Raw genomic sequence first — 19,643 nt, 5'->3', positions numbered from 1 at the left:
TATTGTTGGGTATTTTATGTTGATAGTGATGAGAACTGTTTTGTGTGTAAAAGAAATTGTTTTCAGTGTTTTTATTAAAATAAGGGTACTGTCAGCTACGTTTCTTTCAGTGCAAATCTGATTCTGTCAACAGTTTATATTTTTCTACTCTGTGTACTACACTGTGACACAATCTTAGTTACAACAATTGATAAAATGGTTTTACAATAGACCTAAGCCTGTATGATAATATATTAACTTCAACAGAGATGATTTTAGCTTCAAATTGTGAACTTCCGGCCTTTCCATGTAGAAAAATTACAGCAGCACTATCATACGGAGTATCATATCTGACATATGATACGAAATTGTAAGGCCTGTATTTCCTATCATGATTTCATTGAATAGAGGGTTTCTGTGCATAATGAAGCTATCAAGACAAGATTTTAGAGTGGTGAAGTTAACATCATACCTAAGACTTCATAAATTTTATGATCGTATTCAGGAGTCGGTTGACCGTTAAGGAATACCCGTTTTAATTATGAAAACGGATATGTTTTACAATCCCGTGCCGTTCTTAATTGGAGGGAGTAATTGGTGGTCTGACACCTAAAAACCTTAGTAATACATACCTCAAACAACATGGTCCAATTATTGTAAACGCTTGTACATGTTTGTGGGCTGACCAAAACAAAAATATACTGTCTCCAGATTTTATTGGTATCTTTCTTGGACATCATATCTGAATATTTGATGAAACGATGTTAACTAACATAGCCAGCTGAAGGACGCCTCCGGGTGCGGGAATTTCTCGCTACATTGAAGACCTGTTGGTGACCCTCTGCTGTTGTTTTTTATTTGGGCGGGTTGTTGTCTCTTTGACACATTCCCCATTTCCATTCTCAATTTTATACTTTAAACCTACTAGACGATTCTATTTATTTTAATTTATTTAATTCTTGTTCTGACTTTTTCGCTTCATAAATATACGGGTTGTCAGTTTCCCTATCGAAGATCTACGGTTTCCTCCACTAGTAAAAACTAGCCGACACGAAATAGCCAAAAAAACGGCGCTTAAAAGTGACGTTAAAACACTAACAATCAAGTCTTGCAAGTTAGAAGCAAGTAAAAATTATGTAAATATATGTATGAAAAATCCAGCCTTTGTGTCCGTGCTCCTGGCAATGTGCCAAATTTTTTAAATTGTCATTTGTATTGACCATAACATAGTTAAATGGATGGGTTCCAGCTGACATTACTATAAAAACTCAACTACCCCATTTAATATGCTTCTAGGTAATTCCTAAAAGGCATAAAAAGTTGTATTTTTCCTTGGTTTTATTATGGATTTACAGAATTATGCAAATTAGGCTGTTACTAAAAATAGATACGATTCTGGGGGAAATTAAGTGGCCAAATTCTTTTATTTTATGTCAAGGATAAAGATGATGTATAAAAATTTATCAAAAAAAGTTGTGATTGTCGATTTGGACGATTTTCTGATTATTGTATGATTTTCTGGCGGATTGGCTCTTAAGTCCAATATGATGCAGTTTACTACCATACTCAACTTTATGGATTTTTAAAAAAAAAAATTTAACAACATTATATATTTATTCATCAAATATGCTTGTTACATTGTTACACCAAGAAACCAAGCTTTTCTTGATGCATCCTGTAATATTCCACCGATTGCCCAGGTTAGCAATCAGCTGCTGGTATATATGTATATATTATAATAATATGTATAAATTTCTTGAAATACAATTATACAACATTTTAATACATTATGTTTTATTCTATCAATCGTCTAAACTTCTGTTTAGTGACTTTCGTAATGGATTAAGTTTCACTGTTCTGTTTTCGTTGTATCTTTTTATGTATTCTCGAACAAAAATTTGATAAACATTTACCTTTGTCAATTTCTGATTAGATTTGTATATGGAAAAACTAAGATTGTGAGGAAATAATTCAGACCAAAATAATTTTTGTCAAAAATTTTATATCCAAAGACTAATTGCTTTAATGATACTCTAAAATTTAAATTTTATTTTTATAATTAACTCGTGAATACTTTTCCAAAATTTTTCTAAAAATCGACAAGAAATAAAAAAGTGGTTATAATCTTCTTCTTCGTTACATACATATCATAGATTGTCATTCGTCTGTTTCCATTTAAACAATAATTGTTTTGTTGGTAATATGAATGGTAAAAGTTTTCATCTAGTATATATTTTTAACTTATTTTCTTCTAAATAATAAAACATGAAACATATAGTTGGTTTTTAAAAATTCTGAACTCCGAGGAAATTTTAAAACGGAAAAACCCTTATCGAATTGCAAAATCAAAAGCTCAAACACATCAAACGAATATAAAACAACTGTCATATTCCTGACTTGGTACAGGCATTTTCTCATGTAGAAAATGGTGGATCAAACCTTGTTGTATAGCTAGTTAAACATCTTTCTTGTATGACAGTTTAACATATACACATGTACATATATAAATAAAAACGTGATACCATGGTACAGGTATATAATTTGGACTAGAAGAATTGTGAAACATGCATGAGAATACCTCTTTTTCGAATCGCTTCCAGAACTATGTTCCTTTAAGATGCTTGTTTACTAAAAAAAAACATCGTTTATCGAGTATATATTTGCTTCTTTTTTCTCTAAAAGTCAAGTAAACTTATCAATGATTTTTGCTCTTTTAATCAATATATTCTAGTGTTATGAAAAGCTTATCATTTTGAAATTGAGTAGCGAACTTCCTTAATTTTGATATCATGTTATATCTACTGATCTTTTCCTTCCTGTATTTTCACCGGAAGAATGTATCGAGGTGTTCATATGTGACTTGTTAAAAAAATATTTGTCTCTACTAACTAAGTGGCAATTTAAATTCCCTCTCTATTATTTCTGTCTCTACTGGTGTTTCTTTTCAGAACTTTTTTGCAAACTGTTTTTGTATTTAACATGTTTAATGTATGAAGTGTATTTTACCCCTGGACGTTCCTTTTTAAAAATAAACAATATATAAACAAATACATGCCTCATTGACGGTAACATCACGGTTGGTGATTTTAATAGTAAAAAGTAATTTATAAACCAGTAACGATCACGTTTGTTTGTGTTATTGTGGTAACACATATAATTTAAATGTGTCACCGTTTGCCCTACAAAGGTCCACTTGACGTATAAAATATGGGCTGGAAAGATTACTTTTTGTTGAGTGAGTTTAAACTTGATTACTCCAAACCAAATGATTTTATTAAATTTCAGGTAAGTCATTTTCTTAATTTACTAGTGTTTTACTGCAGGTGTTCTAATCAACCACTCGAGACATTTTTGGGGGTTTTGTTGTTGTTGTTTTTTTTTTTTTTTTTTTTGGGGGGGGGGGGGGGGGGGCATGTTCACGGCGATAATAAAATCACTCTGAAATATCTCACCCTTACATTAAAAATGAAAGATGCATAAGATAAAACAAAACAAAACAAAGTGCGGTTACCCGTATGATAACATTGGGAATGGAAGTAGGCAATCTGTCAAAGGGACAACAACCCGATCAAAGAGCAGATGTCCACTCCCAATGATCTTTAGTTATGAGTTATGGTATTATCTTTTTATTATGAATCTATTATATATTGTTAAACTATTTGGGTTATAAACACTGTAACAGTTTTGTTTCAAGAAGAGAATCAATTTCATCCACATAAAATATCTCTTCCCAAATTATGTACCAATATACATTAGTGGGGGTCATTAGTAAATCAACTTTTAGTCACGTTCATGGAATATTCTTTATCATTGATCTGATTTGAATGTACACTTCGTATCCCATTATTCAGAAACACTAGTATCCAAGAAAAAATCAAGTTGTATTAGAGTAACAGACTGTTGTTGTTACCCTGCTATGGAAATATTTCAAAAAATAACCTCCCAAAGTTTAGTATGAACAAATTGCATTGAAATCGTATAAGGACAACATTAAGGTTCATGTGGACCCTATGGCTAAAATGGCTGTATTTTCACCTCAAAATGTACTCTGAGTACAGACAAACCTGCGCATCTATAAAAAAAATTCAGGCATAGCATGCCCTAGATATATAAATTTCAAACATGTTTTATGTTTGAGAAAAATAAAAACTTACCAGGATTTTGCCGTGCACTTTTTTTCATTCCTCCAGAAGGTGCCAAAATTAACTAAGTTGAGAAACAGGTTTGAGAACTTCCCCACAGGTAATAAATGACGTGAGCTGTATTAAATGACATGGACAATAGATGGACAATAGATACCTGACAATAATACTGTGTACCTGAGTGGACCATATCAAGGTAAGGCTTAAATTAAAATATTGTTTGTTTGCCCTTTACCGACCGACCCTATCAATTCGTTCCGCCTGAAAATCTTTTATTTGTATTTACCAGCAAGATTTTATTTTATTTTATTTTTTCGTTCCTACCAAAAATTTATATTTGTATTTCCCGCTCAAAACTTTTTTACCGGAATCCTCGGGTTTTATCTTTACGTATAAGGTCCAGTCCGTTTGGTATCACCTGAGCGTTTGACATGAACACTTGCATTTGAAGTTTCAAAGCATTTGTTTGAAATCGATGTTGAACGCTTTCTGAAATCATGATATGAAGTACGTTACTCTGTACATTTAAACGTTCATTTACAAAAAAGTTCGTTTGATACAAAAGTATTTACGTGTGTACAAACTAATTTGTAAACGGACGTTGTATTCTATGTAGGGATGGCCTTTTGTGATCCACATATCAGAATGATTATGTTAACGATGCCGCTAAATTATTTATATCTTACATGAACCAAAAGACCCTGTAAAGTGGAGAATATCTGGTAGTAAAATCGCCAAGTTTTCCATACAGATCATTTATAAATGTGATGCAAAATACGTGACAATTGAGTTTTAAGTCTTATAGCATTTTTATTGGAAAAAAAGGCACACACGAAATTTGTAACACTCTAGGGACTTTTTCTTCTAGTAATTTATGTCTGCCCGGACATAACTTTACCAGTACAAAGTTATCTCTTATAGGGCCGTCTCTTATATATTTTTTTTTCAAAACCAATAGTCCCAGCGGAAAACTTATTTGCAAAAACAAACGGACAAAAAAATGACATTATGCAGATTTTGTATCTATAAAATAAAATATTTTACCTACCTGCCTACCCATGACAAATAATATACCGAGCCAAGTTATTTTTTTTGGGAAAAAAAATAAAATATTTTACCTACCTACCTACCCTGTTTCAAAACATAGGGTCGGAAAAGGGCAAACAAACAATATTTTAATTTAGGCCTAAACTCAACTGTTTGTTAATTTTATCATCTTCTGCAGGGACGAAAAAAAGTGTACGGCAAAATCCAGTTAAGTTATGAATTTTCTACATCATACAATGCATTTGAATTCTATTTATCTAGGGCATGCTATGCCTTAAAACTTTTCCAGATGCACAGATTTGCCTGTACTCAGAGTAAATTTTGAGGTGAGAATACGGCCATTTTAATAGCCATAGGGTCCACATGAACCTTAAAGACACCTCAGTTCTCTTAATACAAACATTTGATAATAATGTAAAATTAATGGGAATGTATTTATAAAATGGAAGTGAAATGTTCGATCTGATCCTGTAATTGGATTGGTTACCTTGACAGGGTATACAACAACGTTCAAAATTCCGTCAAACCGGTACTAGGTGCCGTCTTGAACTTTTAGTGAAGTAAGAGTTTTGCTCATTGTTGTAGGACTCAATGCGACTTTAATATAAATAACAGCGACGTATATATCGCGGGAGCATTTATTCGAGAAAAGAAGATATTACTAGTAGTAGAGATAAATGTCAATCAAACAGCAACTAATATATTCCTAGAACACCGACACTCTTAAACAGCAGGGTCTCAAGCACGGAAAACAGTCTACTTTCAATTCACTCATTGGCCCAACCGAAAAATATAATTACCTTGACAATTTGATGTTCTTCTACTTCGAATATGCTGTCCTACTGAAAAAGAGTGTTAATTAAAAGCACTTTGTCAATTTTTATATCATTATCATTATCCTTATTTTTTTTTCTCAGTGTGATTACCACTAACTTTATCTAGGTTGGCGTATATTTTGGGCGTTGTACCATTTAGTTTGGATTATTTTGACTGGAGTTTATAGTTACCAATGGGCTGGAGATGACCCTGCACAGCAGGTGAAATGGTTTATTTATTTAACAGACTGGGCATACTTTGTCCTGACATTTTCTACCATCATTGACGCTATATGTGTTGTATACATTGCTGTCAAAAGAGATGACATACTTCTAGGTAAGTGTGCTGATAAATTGTTATATAGATAAGGAAGATGTGATATGAGTGCCAATGAGACAACTCTGCATCCAAGTCCCAATTTTTAAAAGTAAACAATTAAAGATCAAGGTACGGTCTTCAACACGGAGTCTTGGGTCACAACGAACAGCAAGCTATAAAGGGCCCAACAAATTACTCGTGTAAAACCATTCAAATAGGAAAACCAACGGTATAATCTATATAAAAAATCAAGAAACGAGAAACACTTATGAACCATAAAATAAACGACTACTGAACATATTCCTGACTTAGGACAGGTGCAAAATTAATGTTTTTATTCTTTTTTTCTACTTTCAATTTAGCCTTATTCAGTTTCAATCTTGTATTGTCTGATTGAGAATGGTTACTTCATTATTCATTTGGTAAAATTAATAATCAGAAAAAAGATTTTTCCCCTTTTTCATTGTTATGGAATACTCCCCTTTTTCATTGTTATGGAATACTGCCCTTTTTCATTGTCATGGAATACTCTCATTTCAAAAATCTTGGACTCACCAAAATCACCAAAAGGACAGCAGATAGAACATTATTAATGATAAAATGAAATTCTTTAATCCTCCATATTCTTTTTCAGGTGCATGTTCTGAAATGCCATGGTATCTGAAAGTTGATTGGGTGTTTTTTAACGTTTCAAATTCAGCAAGTATTTTAGTAACAATGCTGTACTGGGGATTAATTTATTCAAGTAAGTAATTCTATAGTGGATTTTCGATAGTCTCAACCTTTTTAGTCAGCTTTAAATTTGGTCAATTTCTAACTGAAAATCAATCAGGTTTGCAGATGAACTTATTTTTGCTTAATTTCTCGTTTTTAATATAGATAAGATTTTCATGTTTAAATGCTTTTACATAAGTCATTTGTGGGTTTCCTTGTTATTCGGTGTGAGCCAAGGCTCCGTGTTGAAGACCTATAATGGTTTTCCTTACAAATTGTGACTTGAATAGAGAGTTGTCTCATTTCATTCATACCACATCTTCTTATATCTATTAATTACACTTTTGTATTTTTATTTTCAGGTTCCAGTACACAAACAGCAGTAAACATAGAAACACACGGATTAAATATGGTGTACGTTTTAGTCAACTTATTCCTGACTGGAATCCCTGTGCGTTTCTATCATCTCTTCCATCCAATGGTATTTGGTGCAGTGTATGTCGTGTTCTCTATTATATACAAGATATTAGGAGGTACCAATGCTCAGGAGAAATCATATATATATTCCAGCTTTGACTGGAGAAATACTGGATACACTACCGGTTTGTCACTGATAACTGTACTCGTAGCGATTCCAATTTGTCATATCATCTTATTTCTTCTGTTCCTTTTAAGAATTTTTGTGAACAAAAAATGTTGTTCTCGTACAGAGATTCAAAACACCGCTACATCTGTTGACAATAAATCTTACAGCCCTGATCATTACTTGGAACTTAAAGACAAAAATGAAGTAAAAATAGATATGGATACGCCATTAGCGAACAAGAAATCATGAGCATGACTTTACATAGCTTGGTCATTACCAACACATATTACAAGTACATATGTACTTAACATTTAGAAGAATGATTTAGAATTGTATTAATCAATGCACAGGTTTAGGAGGAAATTGTAATTATAGTGGTCCAAAAATATTTGAATACATTATAAAATATTCAACGAGTACCATGATGACCAAGCATTTGAAGAACGCAATCTCCAAGCTAATGTGAATGTATCAGTTTGATATTTTTGGTGTTTTTTAAATGTATTTTTTTTATGTTTTTATTATTGTAAGCATATTGGAAACATTAAAAAGAAATTCACGGAATTCAAGACCAATAAAATGAAGGTCTGGGTGGGGTCCTCCATTTCTGTATTCTTCAATTGTATATGACATTTTCTATATTCTTCATTATAATTGTTCTCTTTTCTTTAAATTTTAACACAATCTATTACAATCCACTCTGGCTTTCTTGTTTTACCTCTTTTTCTATATTTAAAAATAGGTTTTTTTTTGTCCATTCTTCTGTATATTTTGCACATTGTTCTGCAATATGTAAACCCCTTCCATACCCACATGAAATACGTCTTTCGAGATATGTTAAACTATCGGAAAGACAAGTACAAGTTTTTTAAAGGCTTTTCATTGTTGTTCTGTTATTCATTTATTTTGCTGATTTTGTAGAAAGAAAAATCACAAAAATACTGAACTCCGAGGAAAATTCAAAACGGAAAGTCCCTAATCAAACGGCAAAATCAAATGATAAAACACATCAAACGAATGGACAACCGTGAAGTGAAGGCATGAATACCAGCTGGGTATTTTATAATCAGATTTTTTTCCAATTGATATTTACCAACAAATAATTACTAGAAACTATTTACGCCTTCTACTTTGAAGATGCAATATGAATGTATGTATTATAATTTTTTTTTATCAGAATCATATTTTAAGTTTTCCTTACCAATGCATCGATTTTGCCATTGCTTTATTTCTGTATCCAAATTCAATTAAACGAGAAAACTATAACGGCCTGGTTTAAGTACAAAACAATAAAACGACACTCGCTGAATTACAGGCACATATATACAGAAACATGTCTGCAGACATAAAATCCTCCCTTAATCTAGGACAGTGGTGTAACTGTTTGACATAAGAACTGTTAACAAAATTGAAAAGAAAATAAAACACATGTAAAAAACGACTTAAGGGGGCTCCTGGGTATAATTTTTTTTTTTCTAATATAGGATTTCGCTATATTTTTTTATTAATGAACTTTATTATATACTTAAAAGAAAAATGAAATAAGAAAATGAGGTCACCGTTCATTTAAGCTCACAATCTGCCTCTGGAAGCAGCATACATTTTTGTTAATGTCCTTTTTTTCTGTTGAACTAATAGGAGAAATAGAGGTAATATCGAAATAAAAAAATAACCTAATTACAGAAATCTCTTAAATTTTAAAATTATTTAGTTTATGTACAGTTTATTTGATAACAATAATAAAAAAAATATAGGTCACCGATGAGTTAAAAAAGATATTTCAAATTTAATGCCAAAAAATGGCATTTTTGCATCAAAGGGAGATAATTTAGAGCTTTTTCAATGATATAAACATTTTAAAAGTCATCTGGGGCCAAACCGAATCAATTTTTTGGGTTGATTTTTGTACCATATCATAAAGTAATAACTAATAGTGTAATAAATAAAATTTGTAATAAAAAAATAAAGGTTTATTTTTTTGGGGGAAATTTTTGTACCCACGAGCCACCTTAACTGAAAGCTACAACCAAAATCACATGATCAAAATATTGTATCAGCTTCTTTCAATGGATGATAAACCTTAAAATTACAAATTCTAATTTATTTTTGCATTAAACAATTGCTTAACTATCAATATTTATGTTCTTCTGACAAATGTTCTTGCAATTTAAATATCACGTCAGGGAATAAACATACGGCAAATTATCAAAAAATCAAAATACTGCAATTCGAAAGTTTATGCTGATGTTGGTAAATGACATGTTACACTTTTTTCTATATACGTCCTTTCTTTAATGACCAGTGTGTCTCCGTTGGCAGTTATGAATTACTGACTACCGTCTATGGACTATACTACCATATGGTCTACGTAAAAAGGCATTTTTGAAGTTGAAAAACAGAGCCTTCAATTCACAATGTTGGTGACGTTTTCAGATTTCACGTACCCGACACTAAAAATTGGCCTTAAACAAGAAAAATATAAAAGAGATCAAGTGTTATTTTGTGTAATTGTTTTTTAAAGCACTACAAAAATTAAGTTACAAATAGCTTATCGGTTTTTATTCAGTGTTGTCAATCTGTTTACCTAATATACTAACAAGAAAAATCTTGTATTTTCCGTGTAGACGGGTAACATCATACTGTTGTTCTTCGAGTATTCCTTCTTTATTCGGGTACTTAAAGGTATATAAAATATAATATTGCTACACCATTGGGAAGAAGAGCGTTAGGGCTTTGGGGTGACATGTGTTTAAAACGTAAATAACGCAATTTGTGGACCGAGTAGGCCTTGAAAGAAGTCAATTTTGACTGTAGACACCAAGGAAAAATATAACTCCCTTACGGCACAACAGTTTATAGCGAGAAGATTATATTCTCAAATTTATGATAGCGCATATCCTTTTGTAAAACAAGTTTGGAAAATTCTATAAAAGCAAAGAAATCCAATGTATAAATGAGCAAATCATTGAAAATTTCGACATCATTACCAAAAATCTAGCCCAAAGTACACTGTCACAATAACGTTTAAAAAAACTTGTTCTATAAAGAAATTATCAATATTGATTAAAAAAAAATGTGCAAAATTTTTCATCAAGTCATGAAATATAACATGCCTCCTAATCTATTACATTTGAACGGCATTTATTCGGACAGTTATCTCATTTATAGCATTAAAACAAAAAAAATATTTAGTATATTAACCTCAAAAGTCTCCCGTCACAAACAATTTTCACCAACGTTTTACGTTAGAAATTCCGGTGTTGGTTATAGAAAACACCGAAAAATAATGTGTTTTGCATTAAAGATCGGAGAAATGAAGCCAGCATGATGAATTCCAAACAAAAAAGTAAATATTCTATGCTTAAAATAATATCTTTATCGATTAGTGTCGAATATCGATGCGTTGAAAGGGTGTCTACCAAAATGTCACAATGAAAGCGTTTTCATTTTTTCTTAGAATAATTAAGGACAAGTTGTTACTTATCTTCAAAAAAGAGTAAAAACAACATAAGTGTTTCGAAAAACATCACTATAAAGTCAAATTCCTTTGCAAAAGGAACATGTTGATGTATATAAAGTAAAGAGAAATCTAAAAATCATCAAAATGAAGAAGTCGCATGGTGGTCTACCAATATGTCACAGCATCGCTAATTTAACGTTTTTGACGTTCACTTCGTACGGCGACGTGTGTTTGCGTTAATGTGTTTTTGTAACGTATTTATTTTACTTAGAGAATATATATAAAATATGAATTTATAATTTATGTTTGATTTCACCTCGTTGAAATGCGTTTCTCTTTTAAATATACCATAATATTTCAATAAAATCTGATTTGAGTACATTTCAATGAGACAGCAACTCAACAACAAATATTTAACATATTTGCACAAATCTTCCGGAGACCAAAGAGGAAATTTAAATATATCTTGAATAATATTCGTATCAATTAGAATATAATAATTGATCGTTTTAGGAATTAACGCAAACTTCGGCACAACAGCAATAAATCAAATTCGGAGATTTTTTTTTATTTATATCTGCAACAAATGACATTTAAATTACAAAAAAAAAAATCATTATAAATGATACATTCCATACGTTGCCATATATTTTATTTCACGTTTCTTAAGGTGGTACCTAACACTACAGGGAGATAACTCTGTAAAATCAGCTAAACGTTTTAATTACGTTTTGTTGTTAAGGGAATATTAAGCTTCTAAATGATCAAAAATAGTATTTGTCAAACTGCTATATAACCAGTGTAATTTTTCTGAAAAAACGGTTTGTTCAAATTATTTGAATTTTTTATATTTTCGTCAAAGGGACAAAGTATATACTTTGTCAAAATTTTATGAAATTTAAACGAGCCAAATTAATTTTAGTGAAAGTGTTGGGTACCACCTTAATTAAAATAAGTACACGTATATGTATCGTCTTACGGTACATACACAGTAAACATCGGTGAAGTCTTTTTGTTCGTTATGGTTTGTTTTTTTAAAATCAAACAGCAATATTTTACAAGTTGAACGAATGAATATATTTTGTGAGACAACACCAAACTCTGCCCCCTACTTGCCTAATTGTCTCATTGTCGATCTAAGTAACTACAAATGAAACCTAAATCATTGCAAAGTCGACTATATCTATTTGACACGAAAATATCCGACTTGAGACACATTGAATGAAATTAAAGAAGAAAATGATACTAGTTTTGAATGTGGAGGGTATGTGTTGTACTGTTTCACTTTCAGGTAAGGGGAGGGTTTGGCGCCGGCAAACATATTTAACTTCGCCTCATTCTGTATGTACCTGTCCCAAGTCAGGAGCCTGTAAATTCAGTGGCTGTCGTTTGTTGCTGTATATCACATTCTGTATGTACCTGTCCCAAGCCAAGAGCCTGTAAATTCAGTGACTGTCGTTTGTTGCTGTATATCACATTCTGTATGTACCTGTCCCAAGCCAAGAGCCTGTAAATTCAGTGGCTGTCGTTTGTTGCTGTATATCACATTCTGTATGTACCTGTCCCAAGTCAGGAGCCTGTAAATTCAGTGGCTGTCGTTTGTTGCTGTATATCACATTCTGTATGTACCTGTCCCAAGTCAGGAGCCTGTAAATTCAGTGGCTGTCGTTTGTTGCTGTATATCACATTCTGTATGTACCTGTCCCAAGCCAAGAGCCTGTAAATTCAGTGGCTGTCGTTTGTTGCTGTATATCACATTCTGTATGTACCTGTCCCAAGTCAGGAGCCTGTAAATTCAGTGGCTGTCGTTTGTTGCTGTATATCACATTCTGTATGTACCTGTCCCAAGTCAGGAGCCTGTAAATTCAGTGGCAGTCGTTTGTTGCTGTATATCACATTCTGTATGTACCTGTCCCAACCCAAGAGCCTGTAAATTCAGTGGCTGTCGTTTGTTGCTGTATATCACATTCTGTATGTACCTGTCCCAAGTCAGGAGCCTGTAAATTCAGTGGCTGTCGTTTGTTGCTGTATATCACATTCTGTATGTACCTGTCCCAAGCCAAGAGCCTGTAAATTCAGTGGCTGTCGTTTGTTGCTGTATATCACATTCTGTATGTACCTGTCCCAAGCCAAGAGCCTGTAAATTCAGTGACTGTCGTTTGTTGCTGTATATCACATTCTGTATGTACCTGTCCCAAGCCAAGAGCCTGTAAATTCAGTGGCTGTCGTTTGTTGCTGTATATCCCATTCTATATGTACCTGTCCCAAGCCAAGAGCCTGTAAATTCAGTGGCTGTCGTTTGTTGCTGTATATCACATTCTGTATGTACCTGTCCCAAGTCAGGAGCCTGTAAATTCAGTGGCTGTCGTTTGTTGCTGTATATCACATTCTGTATGTACCTGTCCCAAGCCAAGAGCCTGTAAATTCAGTGGCTGTCGTTTGTTGCTGTATATCACATTCTGTATGTACCTGTCCCAAGCCAAGAGCCTGTAAATTCAGTGGCTGTCGTTTGTTGCTGTATATCACATTCTGTATGTACCTGTCCCAAGCCAAGAGCCTGTAAATTCAGTGGCTGTCGTTTGTTGCTGTATATTAATTTTTTCCCGTTTATTGTTATGTATTTAAATCAGGCCGTTACTTTTCTGGTTTGAATTGTTTTACCTTATTTTATTTCGGGGCCTTTTTTTAGCTTACTGTGCGGAATCAAGTTTGCTCATTGTTGAGAGCCGTACTGTGATCTGTAATAGTTAAATTCTTTGGTTAATTTCTACTATTTTGAAGAATTTCCGAGGCCTTGTTTTCCGAGTGATCTATGAAGTATATTTACACTGATCACTAGGTGTCAACATCGAGGTTGTAAATTCGATTAACCATATTTACTAGGAATTGACGGTTTCCGGTCGAAGATCGGTTAAAATTGAGAATGGAAATGGGGAATGTGTCAAAGAGACAACAACCCGACCAAATAAAAAACAACAGCAGAGGGTCACCAACAGGTCTTCAATGTAGCGAGAAATTCCCGCACCCGGAGGCGTCCTTCAGCTGGTTGCTTTCTCTGTGCACTGCGGCCTCCTCTGCAAATACAACTAATTTTGGACGCAATTCTTTTCTTTTTTTCTGTTGGTGTCTTAAATAATGTCTTTTATTGTACATGTTATATGCTTTTGTGGGCCCATTGGATAAAAATAAACATATGTTTCTCATATAGAGGCCGTGATGCTCAAAGTTTTTATGCACATCTATTATCGCAAATATACACGAATAACGAGAATGATGGAATATATTTGATAGGAGACTTTAATTCACGAATTGGAACTCTTTCGGAAACATTGCATGATATCGATAATCTACCAAAAAGACAACCGATAGACAAAAGTATTAACCAGCACGGACACGAACTATTAGATTTTCTGAATGAAGCCAAATTTTGTGTACTTAACGGAAGATTCCCTAACGACAATTTTACCTCTATATCGAAAAAAGGGAAAGCCGTAGTAGATTATATATGCGTCCCGCAGGATATTTACGAATATTTGAATTACTTCAAGGTGTTAACTATTCAGTCAATCATTAACGACGGTATGTTGCTAGATCTAATTGGTGACAAATCAAAATTACCTGACCATTCGGTTATTATGTGTGAATTTAATGTTACGCATCATGGACTATCGTATAGGATTAAAGACCAAACTAACTGTCAACCTCGTTTCAAGCTTGATCGCATTCCGTTAGATTTCATGGCAAGTGATATTAGAAGGTCCGCACTATTTGAGGTAATTGAAACAATTGAGCGATGTAGGGAAACCCAAGATAATGTAGACAAAATTTATGACAATTTGTGTACTGTAATTTTAACCGAAATGAACGAAAAAATACCGAAAACTGGATATGATAGAGCCAACAAAAGACTTAAAAACCGGAAACCATATTGGAATGATAACCTAACGAATTTATGGAATGATATGCGACATAAAGAAAATGAATTTATACAGTGTAACGGAAATCGAAGTGTTAAATCAGCTATCAGACGCGAGTACAGTCAAGCGAGAGATGTTTTTGATAAAAACCTTAGACGAACTGAACGGACATACAAGAAAGCTATGGCAGTCGATATTGAAACAATGGTAACAACGAATCCTAATGAATTCTGGGAAAAGATCAAAAAGCTTGGTCCTCGAAAGGTAAAGGATATTCCGATGGAAGTCGTTGGTGAATCTGGGGAAATCTTAACAAACGAGGAGGACGTACTTAACAAATGGCGTATTGATTTTGAAAATCTTTACAACGGGAAAAACAACATCGAATTTGAAAACGACCATTATAATCAGTCAAAAGTTCACAAACAGTTATTGGAATCTGAAATGGAAGATCCGTTATTTATACCGAATGAAGATTTAAACTCTAATATTACGATTGATGAAATTACTAAAATTGTAATGCATGCAAAATCAAAGTCAGCAAGTGGACCCGACCAAATTCCATACGGCGTTTTAAAGTACCCAATAATCATTCAAACATTACAACAACTCTTCCAACTAATATTTGACACCAGTATAATTCCAACCATATGGAGAAAAGCCATCATATGTCCAATCTTGAAGGACCCGTTTTCAGATCTCCGAGTACCAATGAACTACAGAGGTATAAGTCTATTGTCGTGCACTAGCAAATTGTATAGTTCTTTTATTAATCAACGGCTCGTCAGTCACCTTGATAATAATGATATTCTTGCCGACGAACAAAATGGGTTTAGAAAAAACAGATCGTGTGAAGACCATATATTTACTTTGAATAGTGTTATAAGAAATAATAAATCAGTATTTGTGGCATTCATCGATCTTAAGAAATGCTTTGATTTTATTGACAGGGATATGATGTTATACAAACTTTTGCTGAACAAAATTGATGGGAAGTTATACAACTCTGTCAAAAGTATATACCAAAGTTCTGAGTCCTGTGTTCGTATAAACGGTAAACTAACATCGTGGTTCTGCTGTAAAACTGGTGTGAAACAGGGAGATAATTTATCACCGACATTGTTCTCCATATTTATAAACGATCTTGTACAAGAAATTAATGACCTTAATCTTGGTGTAGACTTACTTGAAACGAAGTTATCATTATTATTGTATGCGGATGATATTGCGTTAGTTGCAAAGTCGGCTGAGGATCTTCAGTGTATGCTGAATACACTTCACCAATGGTGTAAACGTTGGAGGGTGTTAATCAATACAGATAAATCTAAGTGTATTCATTTCAGAAAACCAAGAACCAAAGAAACTAATTTCGAATTTACAATTGGTAAAAACAAACTGGAGAAGGTTGAAAATTACAAATATTTAGGGATTACATTCAGTCATAACGGAAATTTCAAAACCAATGTCGAAAATTTGTCGAAAGGCGGTGGAAGAGCACTAGGAACAATCATAGCTAAAATTCACAACAATAAAGACTTCGGATTCAATGCCTACGAAAAACTGTATTACTCGTGTGTAGTTCCAATCTTAGATTACGCCTCAAGTGTCTGGGGATACCGAAAATTTCAAACAATAGACAATATTCAAAACCGTACAATACGATATTTTCTTGGTGTTCACCGTTTTGCGCCTACTCTCGCCTTACATGGTGATGTTGGATGGATCCCTAGCCAGTTTCGAAGATGGACAAACATGGTGAGGTATTGGAACAGACTAGTCAAGTTTGAAGATGATCGCATAACGAAGATCGCTTTTAATGCAGACTATAACCGTTGCACCGACAATTGGTGTAGCGAATTGAAGGACATTTTCTGTAAACTTAATCTAGAACATTATTTTGATTCAAAAACAGCTGTTAATTTGAAAACTGTAGAAATGAACATTCAGCAACTTTATTCAAACATATGGAATGACAATATACAACAAGTACCAAAACTTCGTACCTATGTAACTTTCAAATCTGCCTTTAATCAGGAACTGTATATAAAACTAAATTTAACCAAAGTCGAACGCTCGCATTTAGCACAATTCAGGTGTGGAATATTACCTCTGAGGATAGAAACAGGACGATATATAGGTGAAAGACCAGAAGAAAGACTTTGCAAATTTTGCACTGCAGACGTGTCAGAAACTGAAACTCATTTTTTACTAGACTGTACATTCTATTCTGATATACGAGAACATGTTTTTGGTGAACTTTTGTTAACTACTTCCTTTGTTTCTATGAACATTAATGAAAAACTTATTTTTTTAAATATTAGCCATACTCGAAAACTAGCCAAATACATTGTACAGGCATATTCTAATAGACGAAATTTTGTTTACAAATAGCTTAATATCTATATATTTTTATTTTGAAATTAATTAAATTTGACGGCATGTACCAACCATGTGTTGAAGGACGCAGAATATATTTTTGTTTATTTGGTCATATTTTTTTTAGTTACTTTTATTTCAAATTAAGATAGTTGGAATATAAAGCGAATTTTAGCAAATCAATTTTGTGTGTATCATCGGAAATTGATAATTAACGCTTCACAACAAATAATTTACCAAAAAAAACTATGAGAGTTCTACTTCTATTGGTACCAATGTTGATTGAAACCCCCAACATGAAATAGTCTCTGAATAATTTTTATGAAAAAAACGTAGATTTACATGAAATATATAACAACAAATCGTAGGCGACAAATCCTTATGCCTATTTACTGAATATCCAACATCTTTTTTCGTTCAAAGAACACACTTCGTATACCTCATAATTTCTTTTGTTCCACAGAGAACATGGTGTTAACCCTTACCTCCTTTTATTCACAAAAAACAATGTGTCTAAAAACTGGAAGGCGATAAAACATCACGTCAATAAAGTACACGACTTTGACGTTAACATACGACGTTACCTAAAGTGACACCAATATCATGCGTCAACATTGCTAATTTTCAGTTTAAAAAAGTTGTGTTGATTTTCTTTAGGATTTTATTCTGAACATAGCGCAAGTTTATATGATCGGCATGCACTGTAATTATGTTGTAATTATTGTCTGAAAAATTGCATTAACCTTTGAAGCTATTTCTACATACCAATTGAAGAAAGCTAGTTGTTCTCCTGTATACCATATTTAAACCGCATATTATCACATTTTTTCAAAACTGAACTGAAATAAGTCTCCTACACTACAAGCTTTAGCCTCCTTAATTAACTAGACAAGAAACCTTTGAAATAGAAATTGCGTTTTGTTTTTGCATTTACATATATTAAACATAAATATTGTTGGGTATTTTATCTTAATAGTGATGAGAACTATTTTGTGTGTAAAAGAAATTGTTTTCAGTGTTTTTATTAAAATAAGGTGTACTGTCAGCTACGTTTTTTTCAGTGCAAATCTGATTATGTCAACAGTTTATATCTTTCTACTCTGTGTACTACACTATGACACAATCTTAGTTACAACAATTGATAAAATGGTTTTACAATAGACCTAAGCCTGTATGATAATATATTTACTTCAACAGAGATTTTAGCTTCAAATTGTGAACTTCCGGCCTTTCCATGTAGAAAAATTACAGCAGCACTATCATACGGAGTATCATATCTGACATATGATACGAAATTGTAAGGACTGTATTTCCTATCATGATTTCATTGAATAGAGGGTTTCTGTGCGTAATGAAGCTATCAAGACAAGATTTTTGAGTGGTGAAGTTAACATCATGCCTAAGACTTCATAAAGGAGTAGGTTCAGTAAGACCCCTTTTTGGCCCCAAAATATAGCAGTTTTACAAAATTGTTAAAATGTAAACCTTTAGTTATTTATTGGACAGTAGAATGCTTCTGCTACATAAATATGGGCTGGTTTTGACAATACAATGCACATATATACGGTACTAGCACCATTAAGTCATGCTAAACTACTGAAATCCTCACAATTCTAGCATTTTAGTTAAATTTTAGACGGTTTTCGTGTAAAACGAAAGTGGCCGCATTCGTGTTCATCCTTAATATTAAAAGGTAAGTTGTATTTTATGATAATACATAACATATATAAAGGTTGAGGATGAACACGGATGCGGCCTCTTTCATTTTTACCAAAAACCATCTGAAAAGTGACATTTTTCGGCATATTAGGTAAATTTTTATATTTGAGGTTTAATCGGATCGTTTTTAATGACTAAATCTGTTAAAATCTTTCACATAAACTGATTTATTCAAATAAAATAGACACTTAAGTGTTTAAAAAGTGGTCAAAATCTTTCGTCAGATGAACCTGAAATTTGAGGCCAAAATCGGTCCTTACCGGACCTGCTCCTTTTACGATCGCATTCAGGAGTCGGTTGATCGTTAAGGAATACCCGTTGCAATTATGACAACGGATATGTTTTACAATCCCGTGCCGTTCTAAATTGGAGGGAGTAATTGGTGGTCTGACACCTAAAAACCTTAGTATTACATACCTCAAACAACATGGTCCAAATATTGTATAAGCTTGTACATGTTTGTGGGCTGACCAAAACAAAAATATACTGTCTCCAGATTTTATTGGTATCCTTCTTGGGCATCATATCTGAATATTTGATGAAACGATGTTAACTAACATATATACTTT

At 33.0% G+C, this 19,643-nt stretch overlaps 1 protein-coding gene across 1 annotated transcript; it reads left to right on the top strand.

Annotated features, from left to right (window-relative positions):
• Positions 1 to 3,186: 3,186 nt before the first annotated feature.
• Positions 3,187 to 8,964, top strand: LOC139526629 (protein rolling stone-like). The gene is made up of 4 exons (XM_071321788.1): positions 3,187 to 3,264; positions 6,107 to 6,320; positions 6,937 to 7,047; positions 7,379 to 8,964. The coding sequence occupies exons 1-4, from the start codon at positions 3,187 to 3,189 to the stop codon at positions 7,849 to 7,851; spliced, it is 876 nt and encodes a 291-aa protein (XP_071177889.1). The 3' UTR covers positions 7,852 to 8,964.
• Positions 8,965 to 19,643: the final 10,679 nt, after the last annotated feature.

Source organism: Mytilus edulis, chromosome 6 (genome assembly GCF_963676685.1).
Source record: "Mytilus edulis chromosome 6, xbMytEdul2.2, whole genome shotgun sequence".
Taxonomy (NCBI): Eukaryota; Metazoa; Mollusca; class Bivalvia; order Mytilida; family Mytilidae; genus Mytilus; species Mytilus edulis.
Note: the sequence above shows the minus strand (reverse complement) of the source record. Positions and strands in the feature narration are given on the sequence as shown.